The 18,554-nt window shown below is 36.1% G+C and overlaps 1 protein-coding gene across 1 annotated transcript; it reads left to right on the forward strand.

Annotated features, from left to right (window-relative positions):
* The first annotated feature begins 1,706 nt into the window (after window positions 1–1,706).
* LOC121994262 lies at window positions 1,707–17,392 on the forward strand. Its single transcript, XM_042548359.1, has 6 exons — window positions 1,707–1,960; window positions 2,079–2,223; window positions 2,496–2,756; window positions 16,116–16,197; window positions 16,499–16,695; window positions 16,852–17,392. The coding sequence occupies exons 1-6, from the start codon at window positions 1,761–1,763 to the stop codon at window positions 17,092–17,094; spliced, it is 1,128 nt and encodes a 375-aa protein (XP_042404293.1). The 5' UTR covers window positions 1,707–1,760; the 3' UTR covers window positions 17,095–17,392.
* Window positions 17,393–18,554: the final 1,162 nt, after the last annotated feature.

Here is an 18,554-nt window from a genome sequence, read left to right on the forward strand (position 1 = left end):
AGAGTTTAAAATTTAGAGTTTAATTTTTAGGGTTTATGATTTGAGTTATAGTATTAAAGCTAAAGAAATTTAAAAAAATAAAAAAAATAAATTACACATGATGCTCACAATGTGAGCACCATAAGATAAGTAGGATATCAAGACTATATATATGTAGATGATCAACTGGGCGTCCCGCGTGGGCACCTGAGTTCCATAAAGAAGTTCTGTCCCACGCGGGACATCCAGTGTAACCCTTCTCTCTCTCTCTCTCTCTCTCTCTCTCTATATATATATATATATATATATATATATACACCACACATCTTACACCGCACACCTCGTGAGCACCTCAAAATAAATTTTGTGCTTAATACTATAACCCAACCCCTAAATCCTAAAACAAAATCCTAAATGACTAAACCCCAATAAACCAAAAAAAAAAAAAAGGGCGACACATAGTCGCGCACAGGCACGCATCGCGTGTTGCCCAGGATAATATATATAAGGGTTTTATCCAACCTGACTCATCGTGAGCACCTCACGTGCGCTACTGAGTGCGCGGAGCATCCAACATCAAGTTGACCCACATGAATCGTCGAATCGTTAGTTCCGAACCGTGAAACTGTCAATTCTGAATCGTGGTCAGATCTACCAGGGGTTGCAAACCTCATCTTATATACTGATGTGGCGATAAAGGGGGGCTCGCCCAGCACGGGTCAACTACCGAGGTGTGGAGATCAAAGTCAAGGTGGTCAATGCCAGAGTGTTAAAAGGCTTGCCTACGGTGGTCGAGCAGAGGATGACTACAACAGCCGATCGGGGCAATGAGTGCCCGATCGACAAGAGACTACAACGGTCGGTCAGGGCAATTAGTGTTCGAGTGGGCCAAATGTCTAGCTCAGATAATACAGTAAGATCACTAGACGCTCAGTACGGGACGACAGGACGCTGAGGAGATTGAACAGCTTGTCCGATCGGGAGGGACAAACTGCTACACCCAGTCACCTCAAGGAAGAGCAGCTGAGGTCGACACAGCGGAGGAGTCCCGACCGAGCGGTTACCCCACTCGGCCAAGCAGCGAGACTAGTGTCATATCTCTAGATATATTTTTGGGAGATAATGCCGCTGACATGAGGCATGACTAACAGGCGGATCGTACGGCGGAAGGTCTACTGTCTTGTCAGAGATATGCATGCCCTATTAAGATATGATGTCAGAGGCACTTTCCTGATAGGTCCTTTCATAGAACACATTAGAGAATATGTCAACGCCTCGAGAAGAATGCACATCGTCCACCAGGGCTCTACATAAAGGGGGATCCAAGTACCGGTAGAGATATGCGTTATTCACTGTTTGTGCTTGCATTACTGTTGCTCCGCTTTCTTTTGCAGTTTCAGTGACTGACTTGAGTGTCAGAGGGTCAATGTCGGGAACCCCTTTCTTGACTCGCAGAGCGGGACACGATCTATATCCAGCCAACGAGTAGTTACATCTCTAATTTCCCACCTTTTCATTTTTGGATAGAATCATGTACTATATTGAGATTTTATATTTTGCATATATTATATTTTTAAAATTTACAAATTATATATTAAGAATTTAATTAATTAAAGATTATATTTTTATAATTTTTTGAAACTAAAATAATAATATAAAAAAAGTACATAAAATTTGTTCCAAGCAAAGAATTAAACTTGCCTCTCGCGGGAGGCCAACTCCTCTTCGCGTATTCTGTGCTCCATTTTTCTCTTCCAACCTTTCAATCTCTCCTCATTTTGATGATGGCAGCACTCCGTATTCTTCCTCCGGGTTCACCGCGAACACTTCTCGCCTTCTCCAATTTCTGCCACGGAATCTCTGCCAGCGGTTGGGCAGCAGCCGTCGTGCTCATCTTCCTCTTGTGGAAGCTCCTCTTCCCCCAACGCCGACCTCCCGTCTATGGAGCTACGTGGGCTTCGTCGACCTCCATGAGGACTAAGTTATACTTCTTTGGCTCCCCTTTTGTTGGTATTATTATTGCATTTGGTTCTGGTTTGATGCCTGAAAAGGGCTTCTTTCTAAATGGATAGTCTTCTTGATGTTCTCAACTTCCGCAGGATTTGTATGCTCATAACTGATGCCGATCTGAGAGATTTGAAGCTTAATCTTGGCGGAAGGCTCGGCGGGAATGAGATCTGGGAGGACGTGATCGACAAAAGAAGTGATCTTGTGTCCTACAAAGCGAAGTTCTGCCGGCCAAAAGTATGCCATTATAACTCATTTAATATATATAGATGTTTGCTTTATAGCCCATCTGCTTTCGGATTTGGGTAATGTTTTGTCAATTAGTCTGTTTGTCCTCCTTCTGGGTAAAAATTTCTGTTTTCCTCTTAATTATTTCTGACTACTTGTGATGTGAAATCACATTTTAGTATGTTTAGGATTTAGGGTTTAAGGTTAGCATTAGAATCTTCTACTTCATATTGTGGAATAACTATCCTCCTGACTGACTTTTAATGTGTGCGTGGTTTCAGAATGGGCCGCTGAAGTATTTTAGTGTTGCAACGTTTGAGAAATGTTCAACAGAGCTTCTGAGAGATTTCTACATGGACAATCAGTACAGGAAAAAGTGGGACAAGATTTTGATCCACCATGAGTGTCTCCAAGTAGATGAGCATAGTGGGACAGAAGTTGGACGTTCCATAAAGAAGTTCCCTATCTTGAAACCGAGAGAGTATATTTCAGCATGGCGTATGTGGGAAGGAAAAGACAAAACCTTTTATTGCTTCACCAAGGTATGGAATGTATTTCTCATCTAACAAGCTACTATTACATCAATTACAGAAAAGCAAACTATAATTCTATTTAAATTTTAGTAAAGCAAAAAATGTCACGCGGCAATTTATATTTAAAAAATAAAACTGAAAGATATAAAAAAAAAGAAACTGCTAAGGCAAGTAGCCTCTGTAACATAGGGTGATAATTCAGCCTTTCACATAGACTAGTCCGGTTTTACAACTCGAGATATATACAATTAAGCATTGAATAGTGAAAAGTTCAGTAGACCAAAAATCATAGTCAACAATTTATCAAAGGGCCCGTCTAAGTTTACCGAATATCCAAAGGACACACTATACTTGGAAATTTACAAAAGGATGCATCTATAGTGACAACATTATAGGGCTTAGAATAAAAAAAAATGAATATGAAAAAAAAAGTAAAAAAATATTAGGAGGGAAATGAGCTAAAGTGTTTAATCACCCTATATGGCTTAAAATCTAGAAAAATAAATATGCAAAGATTCAATGAAACACTAGGAGTGCAACGGTTCGTTTGACGATGCCTTTAGGACCATCAAATACTTTTGGCCAAAAGTACTTGATAATCCTATTGATGAAGACAAGCGATAGTCTCCTCTATAAGTCTATAAGTGCAACAATAAAAATTTCAAAGCCCAATTTTTAATCGACATACTTTGAAAAATGACGTGTCTATTTGGAAAATAATTTAAAGGCCAACAATTCCAAATTTAAAAGTCAAAGTTTGGGAAGGCGAAGAGTGTTAGTATTAGCCTTAGTACCAATTATGAGATGATTGTAAAGAGCTCATTTTATATCATATTTCATTATTAATAAAAGATAAAGTTGGTTATTATATTTATTTCAGTTCAGTGTCGATTGAATAAGTATAATAATGTCCTTGGGTAGTAGGTTCTTATCTACAGCATACCAATTGGTTGAATTGATAGTGAGATATTGTAGATATACATGAAACACTACTCTTAACTATTCCTAATCAAGCATTAATATACAAGGACAATATTAATGCGTTGAGACTAGCATGTAGGTCAACAGATGACTTGATCTCACAAGTCATGGATATGAGATATCAGGTTGACACATGGGTATATATTAAAGAATATATACTGAATGACCCACCATGAGAATGTTTCATGGATTATTATATGAGTGTCATAAACATTCTCATGTGACTATTGGTATGAATAGTCCTTAGACCTGAAGTCACTACGGTTCCCTACATAAAGAGTTGTGTACTTTGGTATCGGCAAACGTCACCTGTAACAAGGTGGACAATAAAGTCGATCATTGGGTATGCAATGAATTATGCGGAGGGACGTGAGTGATGTAGAGGGGATCTATCCCTTCCATATGACGGAAGCGATATCTGTGGGTCTCTTGATTAGTAGGACACAAGAAAGCATAACCATGCGCAAATGAGTCAATATGAGATATTGAGCTTATTTGATTGAGTGTGTCTATTAGAGATCAAGAAACACAAAAGGTTGATAAGAGGATGACACGGTCTATACCTCATTGATCAATCTAGATATCAAAGATAGAGGGACCAAGTCATACAAGATAATAGCCACGGACAGGTTAGGTCGGATCTCGACTTTCTCGTTACTTAAGTAGCAATGATGCCTTGCTAGATGCCATTCATTGCTTATGTATCTAAATGTTGATTTGGATACATTGCCAACGTTACGAGAACCTATTGGGTCACACACAAAGAACAAGTAGATTTGGAGATGTGTTCATATGATGAATCATTGGATTAAGTCTAATCCGAATTGGACTTATTGAGTTAGACTCAATTGGATCTAATTATTGGATTGAGTCCAATTCGAACTAGACTCAAGGAGTCAATACAAATTAATGAAATAGTGATTCATTATATTTGAAATTGCATGTGATCAATTGAGTAAGACTCGATTGAATTGGACTTGAGTTAGACTCAAGTGGATTATACTTGAGTTGGACTCAAGTGAATTCATTCACTAAGAGGATTAATAGAGATTAATTTATTAAATTTCGAAATTCAATGAATCATTCAATTTTCGAAATTGAATTCAAAATGAAGAGGTTCAAATGTGGTCCTTAATAGAGTGTAAATATTCATTAATGCTCATTAAGTATTTTCATTGGATGAAAATACTTAAGCATTTTTTTCTCTCATTTTGGGGTACTTCTTCATTCTCCTTCCTCTTCTCTTCTCCTCTAGTCTGAGACCTCCTATCAAGGTTGCTAGCACAACCTTAGGTGGTTGCCTTCTCCACTTTGCGAGTTTGTGAGACAAACGAACATTTGTTCATGTCGATACCATAGAGGCACGAACGTGTGATCGTGCTGAGATCCAAGTTGTTTGGAGTTCGTGTGCACGCATCAAAGGTATACTATCATGATATAAACTTAGTATAAATTGTAACATGTCTTTTCATTCGCATGGATCTTCTGGAGGAACTAGAAGTTTTCCGCTGCACTTAAGCGTGTTTAGCGCCCTAGTTCCTTACAAAGAGTTGGCTATGAACTCTAGTAGTTCCAATGTTTGATAGTCAAAGTTTAGGAAATTGAGGCTCCAATTAAAAGAGTCTTTAATTTAGTCAAGAGTTTAGTTAAAGTATATTTATGAGTTATATATGTTTTCTATGTTCGAAAATCCACGTAATAAATATATATGTTTGATTTGTATTGCTGAGATATGAAATAGATGCAATCTACTTATGGTATGATGCCTAGATTTCTTAGTGAATTTTGAACCCTTAAAATTCCTTTATGTTTATTTGCATGATGGATTGGACTAGTGTGTGTATCAGTTGTTCCGTGCTTCCTTCATGACAACCCCCACAATTTTAAAGTGGAATGTTGGAAGCCGTGGATGGGTAGTATGGTGCCCATAGCCTTTAATTTTGAGTCTCCATTTCTGCCATGTGTTTACAAGTACTGGCTTGGTGCCCCAGCTACTTTTATCCGTTACAATATCTTGGAATGTATTTGAATACAACTCTCAAGTGCACTTCAGCACCAATTGGTAAGGTAATTGGGACATTCTGCACAAGTGGTTTGGATGCATCAACCTTCATAAGGAAGCACATGTGATTTGAGCCTTGCTATGAGTTGTTAATTGATCATGATAGAGGAGGGGTTTACTTATACAAGAGGTGATCATGCTCAGTGCCTTATTGGTCCAACAGTCCACCGGTAACCCATGGAATTGGATAGTGGTACACGATAGAATTATCCTTCTCTAAACAAGAAGCAACTTAGCATGGTCTTGAAGTGTATGGGGTAGCTATAAATCATATGGGCCCCCATTTAGAACTCTGCCTCTAGCTACTTCTGTCTCAAATTTGAAGATAATCCATTCACTTTGATGAGTTTAGTGTTGGAATTAATATCCCTTATGGTGGGCTTACATGTAATTTAAGACTTGCGATACCGAGCCTAAATTACGAACAAAACCGTCAAGAATCGATTAACTTAATCGATCAGTTTGTCCTAATCGATTGCTGTGGTTTGGCAATCGATTGCCTCAACGAAGATCGAATACGCAATTGATTTTAATCGATTATAGGTTCGATCATGGTTGCCTAATCGATTGGTGATTTTCACCAATTGATTGAATGTTTTAAAATCGAACATAGAAATGATTGGAATCGATCGGTCAAACGATTAAAGTTATCTTGATCAATTAAGAATTTTTCCAATTGATTAACAACTTTAAAGGATAAATTATCAATCAATTGGAAACAATTTCCAATCAATTAACAACCTTGTACGTGAGAATGCAATCTATTGAATTTAATCCAATCGATTAAATGGTATAAAAGAAATTGCATGCAGAGTTTTCTACGTAAAAAGAAAGGTGAGAATGAAATTAAATATAAAGATGCATGCAAACAGAAATAGCATTCTCACATAATTATGCCAATACGAAAATTGCATATAGTAGGCTTTTAAATCGATTGAGGTAATTGATATCATTTAATTGTCATAAGGCATCAATCGATTAATAAGTCTAATTTGAGCTATTAAGGCTGATTAAGTAATTATCTATTCGGTTCAAATATGGGTTGTTAAAGGCCGCCTCCGGCACACCCGAGGTGTGAGGCACACAAGGCGCAATAGCCAACGCCTTTGGGAAAGTGAGGCAGTTGTCATTAAGGTGCGCACCTGGGTGCGCTAGGCGCACACCTGGGTGCGACTAGGCGCGCCTTTGCACCTCACCTGAGCCGCGAACGAGGCGCGCCTCTTGAACATCTTCTGGATTTTTCTTTTTTTTTTTTTTTCCTTTGAAAAAATGTTTTTAACCTATTTTTCTTTACCCCAAAAGCGTTTCATCTGGTTTGGAATTAGGGCACAAAGTAAAAAGATAAAAGGGAAGAAGAAAATGAATGCAAGAAGAAGAAAGAGAGGTACTCACCTGAACCTGAGCCTCCCCGGAGAATTTTCGGCCGCTGCCGCTGTTGCCTGAGTTACGTCGCCCTACCCATCAACTGGTATGTGTTTTTTCCTTTTTTTTTTCTATTCTTCTTCTTCTCTTCTTCTTTTTCTTCTGTTATCTTCTTTTCTTCTTCTTCTTTCTTCGTTTTCAGTTTCTCTTCCTTTTCTTCTTCTTCTTCTTCTTCTTCTTCTTCTTTTCTTCTTTTTCTTCTGGTATCTTCTTTTCTTCTTTTTCTTCTGGCATCTTCTTTTCTTCTTTTTCTTCTTCTTCTTTTCTTCCTTTTCTTCTTCTTTTTCTTCTTCTTCTTCTTCTTCTTCTTCTTCTTACTTAGTTGCTGGTACATGTTCTTCTTGCTGCTGTCCTGTTTTTCTATTTTTTTGTCCTATTTTTCATTTTTCTTGCTGGTATGTGTTCTTCTTGCCTAATAAATTCTTTTTACATATTGAAGTATATTATAAAAATATTGATTTTATTTTGTTTTTGATTTCTCAGGCTATTTTTTTGTTCAATTATCATGGAAGGTAGTAGTGGTGCTCCAACATATGCATCAAAAGATTTGACATGGAATTATTTTCAAAGAGTTAATTCGGATAACAAAATGATTTGAGTTGTAACTTTTATAAAAAAAGTTGCAAAAGGGGGTATCTATTATGCAAAACAACATCTTGTTGGGGGGTTTCAAAATACTACGACTTACAAAAGAGGTTTGCCTCATGTACGTGAAGAAATTAAAATTTTCATGGAGAAAAAGTTTGAGAAAAGTAATCTTTCTAAACTTACAGCATTGGATTTTGAGGATGTAGACCCTCTTGGTGATGATATTGATATGGATGATATTGGAGCTAAAGCTACGTCACCTACAAGTATAAGTACAAGTTCTAGATTAGTGAATATGCAAAAAAGGTCAAGATAAATAGGTCCAATGGATACGTATTTTGCTCCTAATGTGCAAAAAAAAATGTTGAAAGTAGAAAGGGTAAAGAGAGGCAAGCTACGATAAATGAGGCATACAAGAAAGAATTGAGGGAAAAAACTTGTATGACCATAACTGAGTGGATGTATGATGCGACAATTCCTTTTAATGCCGTTAACTATTCAAGTTTCAAAAAGATGTTGGGTTTGGTTGGCCAATATGGTGTAGGTCTAAAAGGACCTAGTTATCATGAGGTGTGGGTTCCTTTTCTAAAAAAGGTTGTTGATAGTGCGACAAATGATTACATTAAGTCGTGTGAAACAGAGCCAAGTATGGTTATAGTTTGATGGCAGATGCAGATGACATTGATTAATTTTTTAGTGAATTTTCCTAAAGGTTCAATTTTCATCAAATCGGTTGATGCTTCTGATTATGCAAAGGCGGGAGAGAAAATATTTCAGGTGCTTGATTGATTTATGGAGCGTGTAGGAGAAGCAAATGTTGTTCAAGTTGTTATGGATAGTGCAAGTAACAATGTGCTTGCTGGTAAGAATCTATTTAATTCTTTCTTATCAATATAATTTTATATATGCTAAACTTATCTAGTTTCTAACTTCTTTTGTAGGAAAATTATTAGAAGCAAAACAGGTCACTTGTATTGGACTCCTTGTGCCGCTCACTGCGTCGACTTGATCTTAGAAGATATTGGGAAATTGCCTGATTTTAAAGCAACATTGAAGAAGGCAATGAGTGTGAATGCCTACATTTATGTTCACCTAGGCATGGTAAATATGTTAAGGCAATTCACAAGACAAAAAGAGCTTTGTCGGGCGGGTGTCACAAGATTTGTTACTGCTTTTCTCATTATTGAAAGGATGCACCTACAAAAGCAAAAGTTAAGAAAAATGTTTATTTCAAAGGATTGGACAGAAAGTAAATGGGCAAAAGACAAAAGAACTTTGTCAGGCAGGTGTCACAAGATTTACTATTGCTTTTCTCACTCTTGAAAGGATGTACCTACAGAAGCAAAATTTAAGAAAAATGTTCATTTCAAAGGATTGGACAAAGAGTAAATGGGCAAAAGAAGTTGCGGGGAAGAAGGTAGCTAAAATCATCATGACACCTAGATTTTGGAGTAGCGTTGTGCATATTTTAAAGATATATGACCCTTTAGTTCGTGTTCTAAGATTGGTTGATGGCAAAAGAAAACCTATGGGCTATATTTATGAGGCTATGGATAGGGCAAAAGAAACAATTATGAAGACCTTTGAAGAGAAAGAAGAGAAATACAAAAAAGTATTTGAGATCATTGATAAGAGTTGAGAATACCAACTTCATGGGCCTCTGCATGTTGCAGGACATTATTTGAATCCAAAATATTTTTATTCATATACGGATTCAAATATCTATGGAGAAGTGGTGAATGATTTGTTTGAAACTATGGCGAGATTGGTTTCAAGAACTGCTGAACAAGATAAAATCACTATCCAGCTCTCTATATATCGAAAAGTAGAAGGGCTATTTGGAAGGAATGTGACAATTAGACATAGAAGAGTATTATCTCCAAAATAATAGTGGGAATGCTATGGAGCAAATACTCTAGAATTGCAAAAGTTTGTTATTAAAGTGCTTAGCCTCACTTGTAATGCTTTCGGCTGTGAGCACAATTGGAGTGTATTTGAGCAAGTATGTAATAAATATAAATGTATAGTACTATTAGTATGTTACTTTTATAAGTAGAAAATATTCTTTGCTATTTTATTATACTTATTGTGATTTTTGACATTTCACAGATTCACAGCAAAAAAAGGAATAGGCTAGCTCAACAACGCTTAAATAATTTGGTATTTGTGAAATACAATCGTGCCTTAAAACTTCAGTATAATGCACGTGATCAGATTGACGCCATCTCTTGGACATATATTGATGATAGTAATGAATGATTAATGGGTAGAATGGATGGAGAAAGTGATAATGAAGAAGATGAGTTGGTTTTTAAAGGTGATGATTTGACATGGGATGTCGTTGTTAGGGCTAGTGGAGCTGAAGAGCCTGAATATTGTACTAGAGGAAAAAACATTGCGTCCATGGCCTCTAGTTCACGTGCTAGGCCTAAACAAGTCGAGAAGGGAAATACATCTTCCTCTATTATGACAAATAATAAATCTAATGCTTGCTTTTCAATAGTTTAAACATTGAAAGAAGAAATTGAAGATGTAATTGAGTATTGGATTGTGTCAGAAAAAGGGGGTGGTTATAAGTAAAAGTTTAGGAAGTTGAAGAGTCAGCTATAAAGTCCAACACTTCCAATGTTTGATAATCAAAGTTAAATTGGAGTTTCAATTAAAAGAGCCTGTCTTTAATTTAGTTAAAAGTTTAGTCAAATTATATTTTATGAGTCATGTTTTCTTTGATTGAAGAATCTGCTTACTAATATTAATATGTATGCTGTATTGTTGGGATTTGAAATAGAAAAGTGAGTTAAGAAATTCTTCCAACTTATGTGATGCTATCTCCTTATGCTGTAATCCCTAGAATTCCTTAGTTGTGATGTCTAAGTTCCTACGACCTTTCTATACTTCTTTACCAATCAATTTCATATTCCTACTCCATATATACCTTCAAACAATAAAGCTTTCTTCTTGTGTTACATCACCTATAGGGCTCAAAAGCTGGAAAAACAAGCATGACAACACTCAGAGAAATACTAAGAGTATAGCAATGCCTATTTAGCACAAATCTGAAGCTTCTAGGGTCGTCAAAAGCATTGAAAGACAAATTGATCAAAGGGGGGCAAGCTTGATTAAACCTAGAGTGAATATCAAGGTTAGGAGTAGAAAACTTCCAAATTTAGAAGTAAATTTATTTTAAAAAATGCTAAATCCTTAAGACTATTAATGTATTGTTTGAGATGCTATAAAAATTTTAAGTAGATAACAAGTATTATGTAATTGTTGTTTAAGGACTAACCTACATAAACAACATCTATAACTTTGGGACTAGTTTTATCCTTTTTGGCCTCACGAATATTTATTTTTCACTCTAAAATATTCCATTTTGTATAAATTTTCCATGTTTTATGGCCTTATCTTATTATCTTTTATTGGAATTCTATTTAGAAGGTATCATGTAGATAGAAGGATTTTCTCCCACAAGTTTTAAGGTGCAATGGAACAATTATTGGATAATGTAATATCCTTACTATACTTCATGAAATTGGTGACCCTTCGGGGGTTAGTGGCAATAATATTTTAGTGTAATAAAATGAGATAATAGCAGAAGCACACCAAAGGATTAGAGTGGAAAAACTCCTTGACAGATAAGGATAAAAAACTCAGGTAGAAAAATAATCCACTAATTAAATAAGAGAGAATATATATATTTTTCTCCTTAATCACTATGTGCAAGTGATAAAATAAGTATCAGGCTATTAGATTGAATCAAAACAAGAATGTCTTAATCTAGAGGTGCACTATTGTTTTTGATCTTCAAAATCAAGGCAAATCTTAAAACCAATCTCTTTCTCTAATAATCTTTGATGGTCGTAATCGCTTCTAGTGATCTATTCACAAACCACTGAATCATCTCAAACTCTAGAACATTCTTTGAGGAAAATAGTCTTGAAACCCTCTAAAACTCCCTTGGGATTGTTCTTGTGTATGAGTCGTGCATTAGTTGTGTTTACATGTGGGTTGTAGTTGACCACATCTCATGATTTTTCTTTCTCATGTATTTGCATGAGAGAAGTTGGGAAAAAGGTTCCCCTTTCATGTCATTAATATGTTTTGATACATGGACATCCTACTGAGATCAATAACACTCATAGGATCATATAATCTACATTCTCATTCTACATAAAACTCAAAACTTGAAGAAACATCCTAACCATACTATTTCCTTGCAAGCCTTAGTTGTTGCAATATATTGTGATAATAATGAATCATAGTTTTTCAACATCGACTGCCAAGATACCTCTTCTCCCTTGCAAAAATAAATAAATATCTTAAAGTGAACTTCCACCCATCTAAGTCTACTATCATTTCTGAATCAGTGGTAGTGCTCAAGAATTATTTTTAACACCCATAAAGAATAATGCTAAGCTTAATGTGTCTCTCAGGTACCTAAAGATCCATTTAATTGTGATCCAATGCATCTTCGCAGATATGAGAGAAATTTCTCACAACTCTAACTGCATATCTAAGCATTGGTATGGTACTAACCATAGCATGCATAAGTGATCAAATTGCAAAGGAACATGAAAACTTTTCCTTTTGTTTTGCCTCTGAGATGGACTAATTGTTTTGGTTAGTTTGGAGTGACTAGCTAGGAAAAGTATAGATTGCTTTACCATCCTTCATGTTCAACTAATTTAGTACATGTTCTACATACCTCTCTTGTAGAAGTCACAACTACCTAGCCTTTTTATCTCAATCAATTTGTATATTTGCCAGGTGTTTGATCGATGTCAGATTCTTCATATCAAATGACCAAGCTTTCAACTAGCCAATCATGCCCTATAATCAACACACAAGCAACATAGGGCAATAAAATAATGAAGTCACCTTGTATAAATAATCTAAAGTATTTAGATGGATTAATATTTGCTCTATGGTAGTCCAAGTTGATTACACAAGAGTTGAACTTCTTATAGCACTACCTGGAAGCTTGCTTTAGACCATACATGTTATTTTAACCCTACAAATCATGCTGCTTCATTGAACGTCAAATCCTATAGTTGCTCCACGTAGATCTCCTCAATGTTATCATGTAGGAATACAATCTTTACATCAAGCTACTGAAGCTCAAGATTCAAGGTGGCCACTAGACCCGATACTTTTAGAATCAATTTCACCTTAACAACAGGAGAGAATACTTTTTCAAAGTTGTATTCTTGTAGTTACTAGAACTTTGTATCTGATCAACTTGCTATCTCTTTTCAACTTGAACACCCACTTGTTCTTTAAAAGCTTTCTACACAAGGCAACTCAACTCAATTTTATGCATTATATACTTTTACAGAGTTCATCTTCTCTTGCACAACTTGTATCCATAGATCTCTATATGTGCAAGATTATTCCTCCTAGAAACTCTACCTCCCCCTGCTTGGTATATAGGATATACTCTGAATCATTGGATCTAATTGATGGGTGATGATCTCTGATTAAGCTTCCCCTTCTCATTAAGTGCAAGGGTTGCTCCTCTTATTCAACATCTTGCTTGGCTCCCCTTTCTGCATCTCATCATCAATACTAATTTGTACTTGTAGCTTGCAAGTTTTGGAAACACCATAGCTCCATCTGATGAAGTACTTGATGTAGTAGTCTTCTCTGATGTTGATTTACTATTTTTATTTATTTTTTTGCTCAGAACTCCCACTGTAACCTCTATTCCTTCAATACATGAATATAAACCTTGCAACAAAATACCCTCATATATGGATGATTCCTTACTTATCCATGCTCCATGTTAATCAAACTCCTAAATAACTGATGGGAATCTATTCAACAAATAAGTCGTTTTGAACACTCTCTAGAATGGCTTGAGTATAACTTCAACATTTTCAACATATATCTCACCTTTTCTACAAAGATGTACCAGGCTTTGACAATTCATGTTGAATTCAGTGTGGGAGTAGTATACCTTAACTCTCTTTTATTACCAGGGCAAAGACATTTTAATTGAGTGTTTGTCTCTCTCAACGTTGGCATGAAAAGCTAAAAGAAATCAAACACTTGGCTCTTATTTTCATAAGTTTATAACCTAAGTGTTTCTAGAAGCACTATTTATGAGTGTGATAATGAACTGATTGCCACACAGATACTCCACCTAAAATAATCAGAGATGTATGAATGCATCACTCTTTTGTCTTCCTTCCTCTCAGATCTGGTCCTAAAGGATACTCTTTACCGCTTCCTAAATAGACAACAAAAACTGAAACTCAACTTCTTTCTTTAGCTAGTAAAAATAAAGGATTGGCTATCCATCTTCTTTCAGTCTCTATACTCTTGTGACACAAACCCAATGTTGATTACATCAACCAAATTTACATTTAACGCAACATGAGTTTTATACAATGTGTGGTGATGGCTTTATGAGTTTTAATTACCAAATTGATGTTGAAACTTCTCTTTATCTAGAATTTTATTAACTAAAATTGATTAAACTGAAATCTGGATTTTCTCTGACGTTTTAAGAATCAAAGTATACATTGTCCCCCAGCTTGGGTCAGCTTGTCGCCTATTCCAGCAATCTTGGCAGCATTGTTGTCAACCAACTTCACCAAAATCTTCCTGTTCATAGGTAGTAAAATATTATTGGAACAATATGGTAGCACTCACAGCTAGGACAAACTAGTATATATAACTGCCTCATCTGTAGATAAAACGGCAATAGCAAACATGCTCTCATCTTCAGACTCTTTGTGCTTCTATGATTTCTAATTTTTATCGAGCAATTTGCAAGTTCTCTTCATGTGGCTAGGTTTACCACTGGTCTACTGTATCTCTTCTCTCCTTTACTTATCACTTGATGGCCACTTATTTGCAGAATCTTTGCTTTTGCTTCTTCCCTTGTGCCTTGCAACAAAACTTCGTGACACCCCATATAGTTCCTTCTCATCTCCTCATTTAACATTTTTCTCTTCATAAGAAGTCAATTAGGTGATGAATTTGGGTATCCCAATTATCTAGGGAGCTTAGAGGCCACAGGCCATGAACATCATAAAAAATCTTGCATAATTTAATTGATTGATAATGCCCTACATAGTATTCAGATGATCGTTGATATTAGTTTCATCCCCTGTACGCTAGAGTGTCTTTATCAGGTATAACTTTTTTTCTCCAATTTTTTTGGGTACAAAGTCTATCCAACTTTGTCCATACTACATGTGTGTCTGCCTAATCTACAATGCAGTTGTAGATCTTCTCATATACAAGTCGCCATATGCAATATATATTTGTCTGGGTAATCTTCAATCATCATCACTTTTGTCCTTGGACCTTGCTGAATCAATAATATTGGTGCATAATAATTCTTGCAATGAAGTTTTCATCCTCTTCCAAATGTGATAATTGCTTTCGTGAAACTTATCATTTTTTTTATTGTTCACCTCTATTTGAAGAATAAGCTTTTATACCACCTGTTAAGTTGTGAAGTACCTCTACTATTACTGAATGAAATGATGATGCTTTGACATTTAGTTGAAACAATATTGCAGTAGTTTTTCATGAAACAAAAATACAAGCTCACAAAAATGATTTACATGAAAAAAAATTCTTGAAATAATGGTAAAAGCCCATGAGAGAAAAATAAATCACCAATAAATAGGAGAAAGTACATAGTTTTTCTTTAGAATTACTATGAGCAGGAGATATAAAATATGAACTAGGCTACCAAATTGGAATTAAAGAAGAATACCACTAACTAAATATGATTGGCCCGATCAAGCACGCTTGGTGGCCTAGTAAGCTAGTTGCACAATAGAGCAAGTAAATAAGGCAATCTGGGTGTGTCAAATTAGTTCGAATGAGAGTTCGTTTGATCTGTTTGATGTAGGTAAACTCACAGACACCATCGAAGGGCTTGAGGATGAGATCAGAGGGCTCACAGACAAAGGTAGAGGGTGGAGAGAGGAGAGTATGCTTATTGACGAGGGTGGACTTGCATACAGATTAATAAAATGATCTGAACTATGTTTAAAAGGGAGCTATTTTCCAAAAGAGGTCCATATTTTTTGTTAACCAATAGAAATTTTATTTAACAATGATCTTACATCATAGAAAACATTATAAAATGTAAAAACAAAAATATTTTATGTGAAACAAATGGAACCTTAGTTTTAGGCATGAGGTTGCATTATAGTAGTAATATCATGAGAATTGAAATTTAAGATAACTGAGAATGCATCATATAATGAGTTTTCTTTTTTTCTTTCTTCTAAAATGAGTTAAGGCCCTATGTTCAATTTTCTCTAACAATCATTTTGCTATTGCTTGTGTAGAATTGTGAGCATCCTCTAGCTCTACGACAGAGTAAATATGTACGTGTTGATTTTGTTAGATCAGGTTGGCGCATAAGGAAAGGCAAGCTTTCTGTGCAACTTTGTTACATCTAATAAGTAACTTGGCTAAACGATGTACCTGTTTTCCATTTTTCACTAATCCTCTATTGTCTAGGCTTGCTAGTCTATTTCTTTTGTCAAGGGAAATAACCAGTAACTGCTGAAGTTGGCATCATAACATAGTTTTGATTCCAAATTCCAACAATGCAAGGATCAAATCTTTTCGCTTGATCATCACTATTACAAGTTTTTGAATTGTACTTGCTTCAAGTGATTTCAAGATTCTCAGTATACTGTGTCTTAACTTTCGTCAAAAGTTGCAGTGCCTGGTAGGAATTCTTGTGAGATAACAATGATGCATCAAGAAGATGCTGGCATCAACATTGAGGTTGCAAAAGTTGCATTTGTCAATGGAATATGGAACTATGTGATGAAGATGAACAGAGCACTCCGTGAATATTCCTACTCCAGGCCAATTCGATCAACATCATGTGCTACCATTCAGAAACTCATTAAAATGGTCAGCTTTAGTAATCCAACTTCAAGCTGTTACTTTTTCCTGTCAAAAGAAACTAGCATTTGAATCATTCAAGCCTATACAATTCCATGCAAGCATAAAAGACGGTTTATGCATTTGTGAAGATTTTCTACATGCTGATGTTCTTTTTGTGCTCAGGTGCCGCCAGATTTCGAGATCAATGGTGAGACAGACAAAAAGGAAGTTGCTGGGAGATTAGGCAGAATGTTTGGGCAAAAGAAGATGGCTCATGCTTCCAAGAAGAAATCATTGAGCTCTTCAAAGAATTGGATCAAGAATGGGTTTCTGGTTCTTGGTGGTATCTTCTGTCTATCACGAGGCCGCTCTGCCATTTGCTCTCATCTGGCAGTGGTTTGCATCTTGAAGAAGTTTATGAAATGAAGAGAGGGAATTAGATCCTTGTTCAGACTCGATCAGACCATTGTCAATCTTATTAACAATGGTGATATCCATAATGAGGGGATCCCGTCATCCATCAACTTATTCAATGAACGTCTTTCGAAATGAAATGGTATCAGTGAGTGAATAGAGCTTCATGGTGCATTGGGAGCAGAGTACAGTTTCCCATTAATTCTACGGAATGAATAAGCATTTGCTAGAAAAGAAAAGAAAAGAAAAGAAAATTTCAAATTATTGAAATTATTTTTCTAATTACATTTTAAATTACATGGTATTAAACTCTAAGAATATTTGTCTCTACTGTATTTTATTCTTCAATGAATATTTGTTGTTATTTTTTTTACTTTATCCGAATTATAGTTTTCTGTCTGCCAGCATCATTAGGTGAAATCTGACAATGCAGTAAATTCATTATCAACATCTTCAGGTGCGAGTTTGCCAACGCAATAAACGTTCTATGAGGAATTATCCAAATATTCATCGAATGAGTTCAACTTAAATAATTTATTTTACTCTATGAATCTCATATATTCTCTCGTGCCTCCACGGTGTAGCCAAGTTAGTACTCGGATGATAGAGCTACTTTATTAGATAAGGATTGATTCTCATAAGATAAGATTCATTCTCTTGAGAATTAAATGTCCTCTCATCTAAGAGACGGCTCAATACATGATTTGTCTCTTTAACTCACCGTGGAACCGACGATGAGGAATGCTTGGGGCAAGCAAAACCACCTCTAAGGTCAATGTCAGAGTTATTTCCGACTCTCATACGAATGAGACAGGCACAGGAAGGGGAAATGCAGACAAGAAGGTGGGTTAGTGTCCCACTAGGGTCTCAGTTGGAAAGGGAGAAGTGGAGGATCCGCGTCACCGATGTTCACTCCTCTCACTTTAATTGAGTTCAGTAGGACGGGAGCGACTCAGTAAGGCATCTTCCCTTGTCTTTTTCATTGCCAGGCAAAAACCATGCTATCTAAACTATGGAGATGGAGCACCGGACACGATGACTTAATAGTTGACTAAGAGAAGATTTTTTATTTAGCAGAGATGTTTTCCTTTGATCATGTATACACGGAGATTAGTCAACAAAATGTCAATGCCTAAGAATCGGGGAGGGGAGTCCCTGGCAAAGGTCCTCCGATGCTCAAGTCTATATCTTTCTGAACAGGTAAATGAAGAGCAGTAAAGAATATGCATGCAAGAATAAGTGTCAGATGTTCAGAGAATGTACCTTTACCACTAACATGACTCCCTCTTTATATACCATCTAACATAACCTCTGTAATCAATGAGGTAGCGAAGTGTATCAGAGTTTGTTAGGTAAAGGAAAGTGTACAACCTAAACAATGTGCAATAATTATCCAAAGAATATTCCTTTTACCCACATGTATGCCTCTTTTGTCGTTTATAGCTTATGCCCTTGCTGAGGTTGTTGAAGGA

This window comes from Zingiber officinale, chromosome 6A (genome assembly GCF_018446385.1).
Source record: "Zingiber officinale cultivar Zhangliang chromosome 6A, Zo_v1.1, whole genome shotgun sequence".
NCBI lineage: Eukaryota > Viridiplantae > Streptophyta > Magnoliopsida > Zingiberales > Zingiberaceae > Zingiber > Zingiber officinale.

Excerpts from the sequence above, each read along its gene's own strand:
- LOC121994262 (XM_042548359.1), top strand. The coding sequence starts at position 1,761 with ATGATGGCAGCACTCCGTATTCTTCCTCCGGGTTCACCGCGAACACTT. Across the intron at positions 1,961-2,078 it reads TCGACCTCCATGAGGACTAA|GATTTGTATGCTCATAACTG; the intron begins GTTATACTTCTT and ends CAACTTCCGCAG. Across the intron at positions 2,224-2,495 it reads CGAAGTTCTGCCGGCCAAAA|AATGGGCCGCTGAAGTATTT; the intron begins GTATGCCATTAT and ends GCGTGGTTTCAG.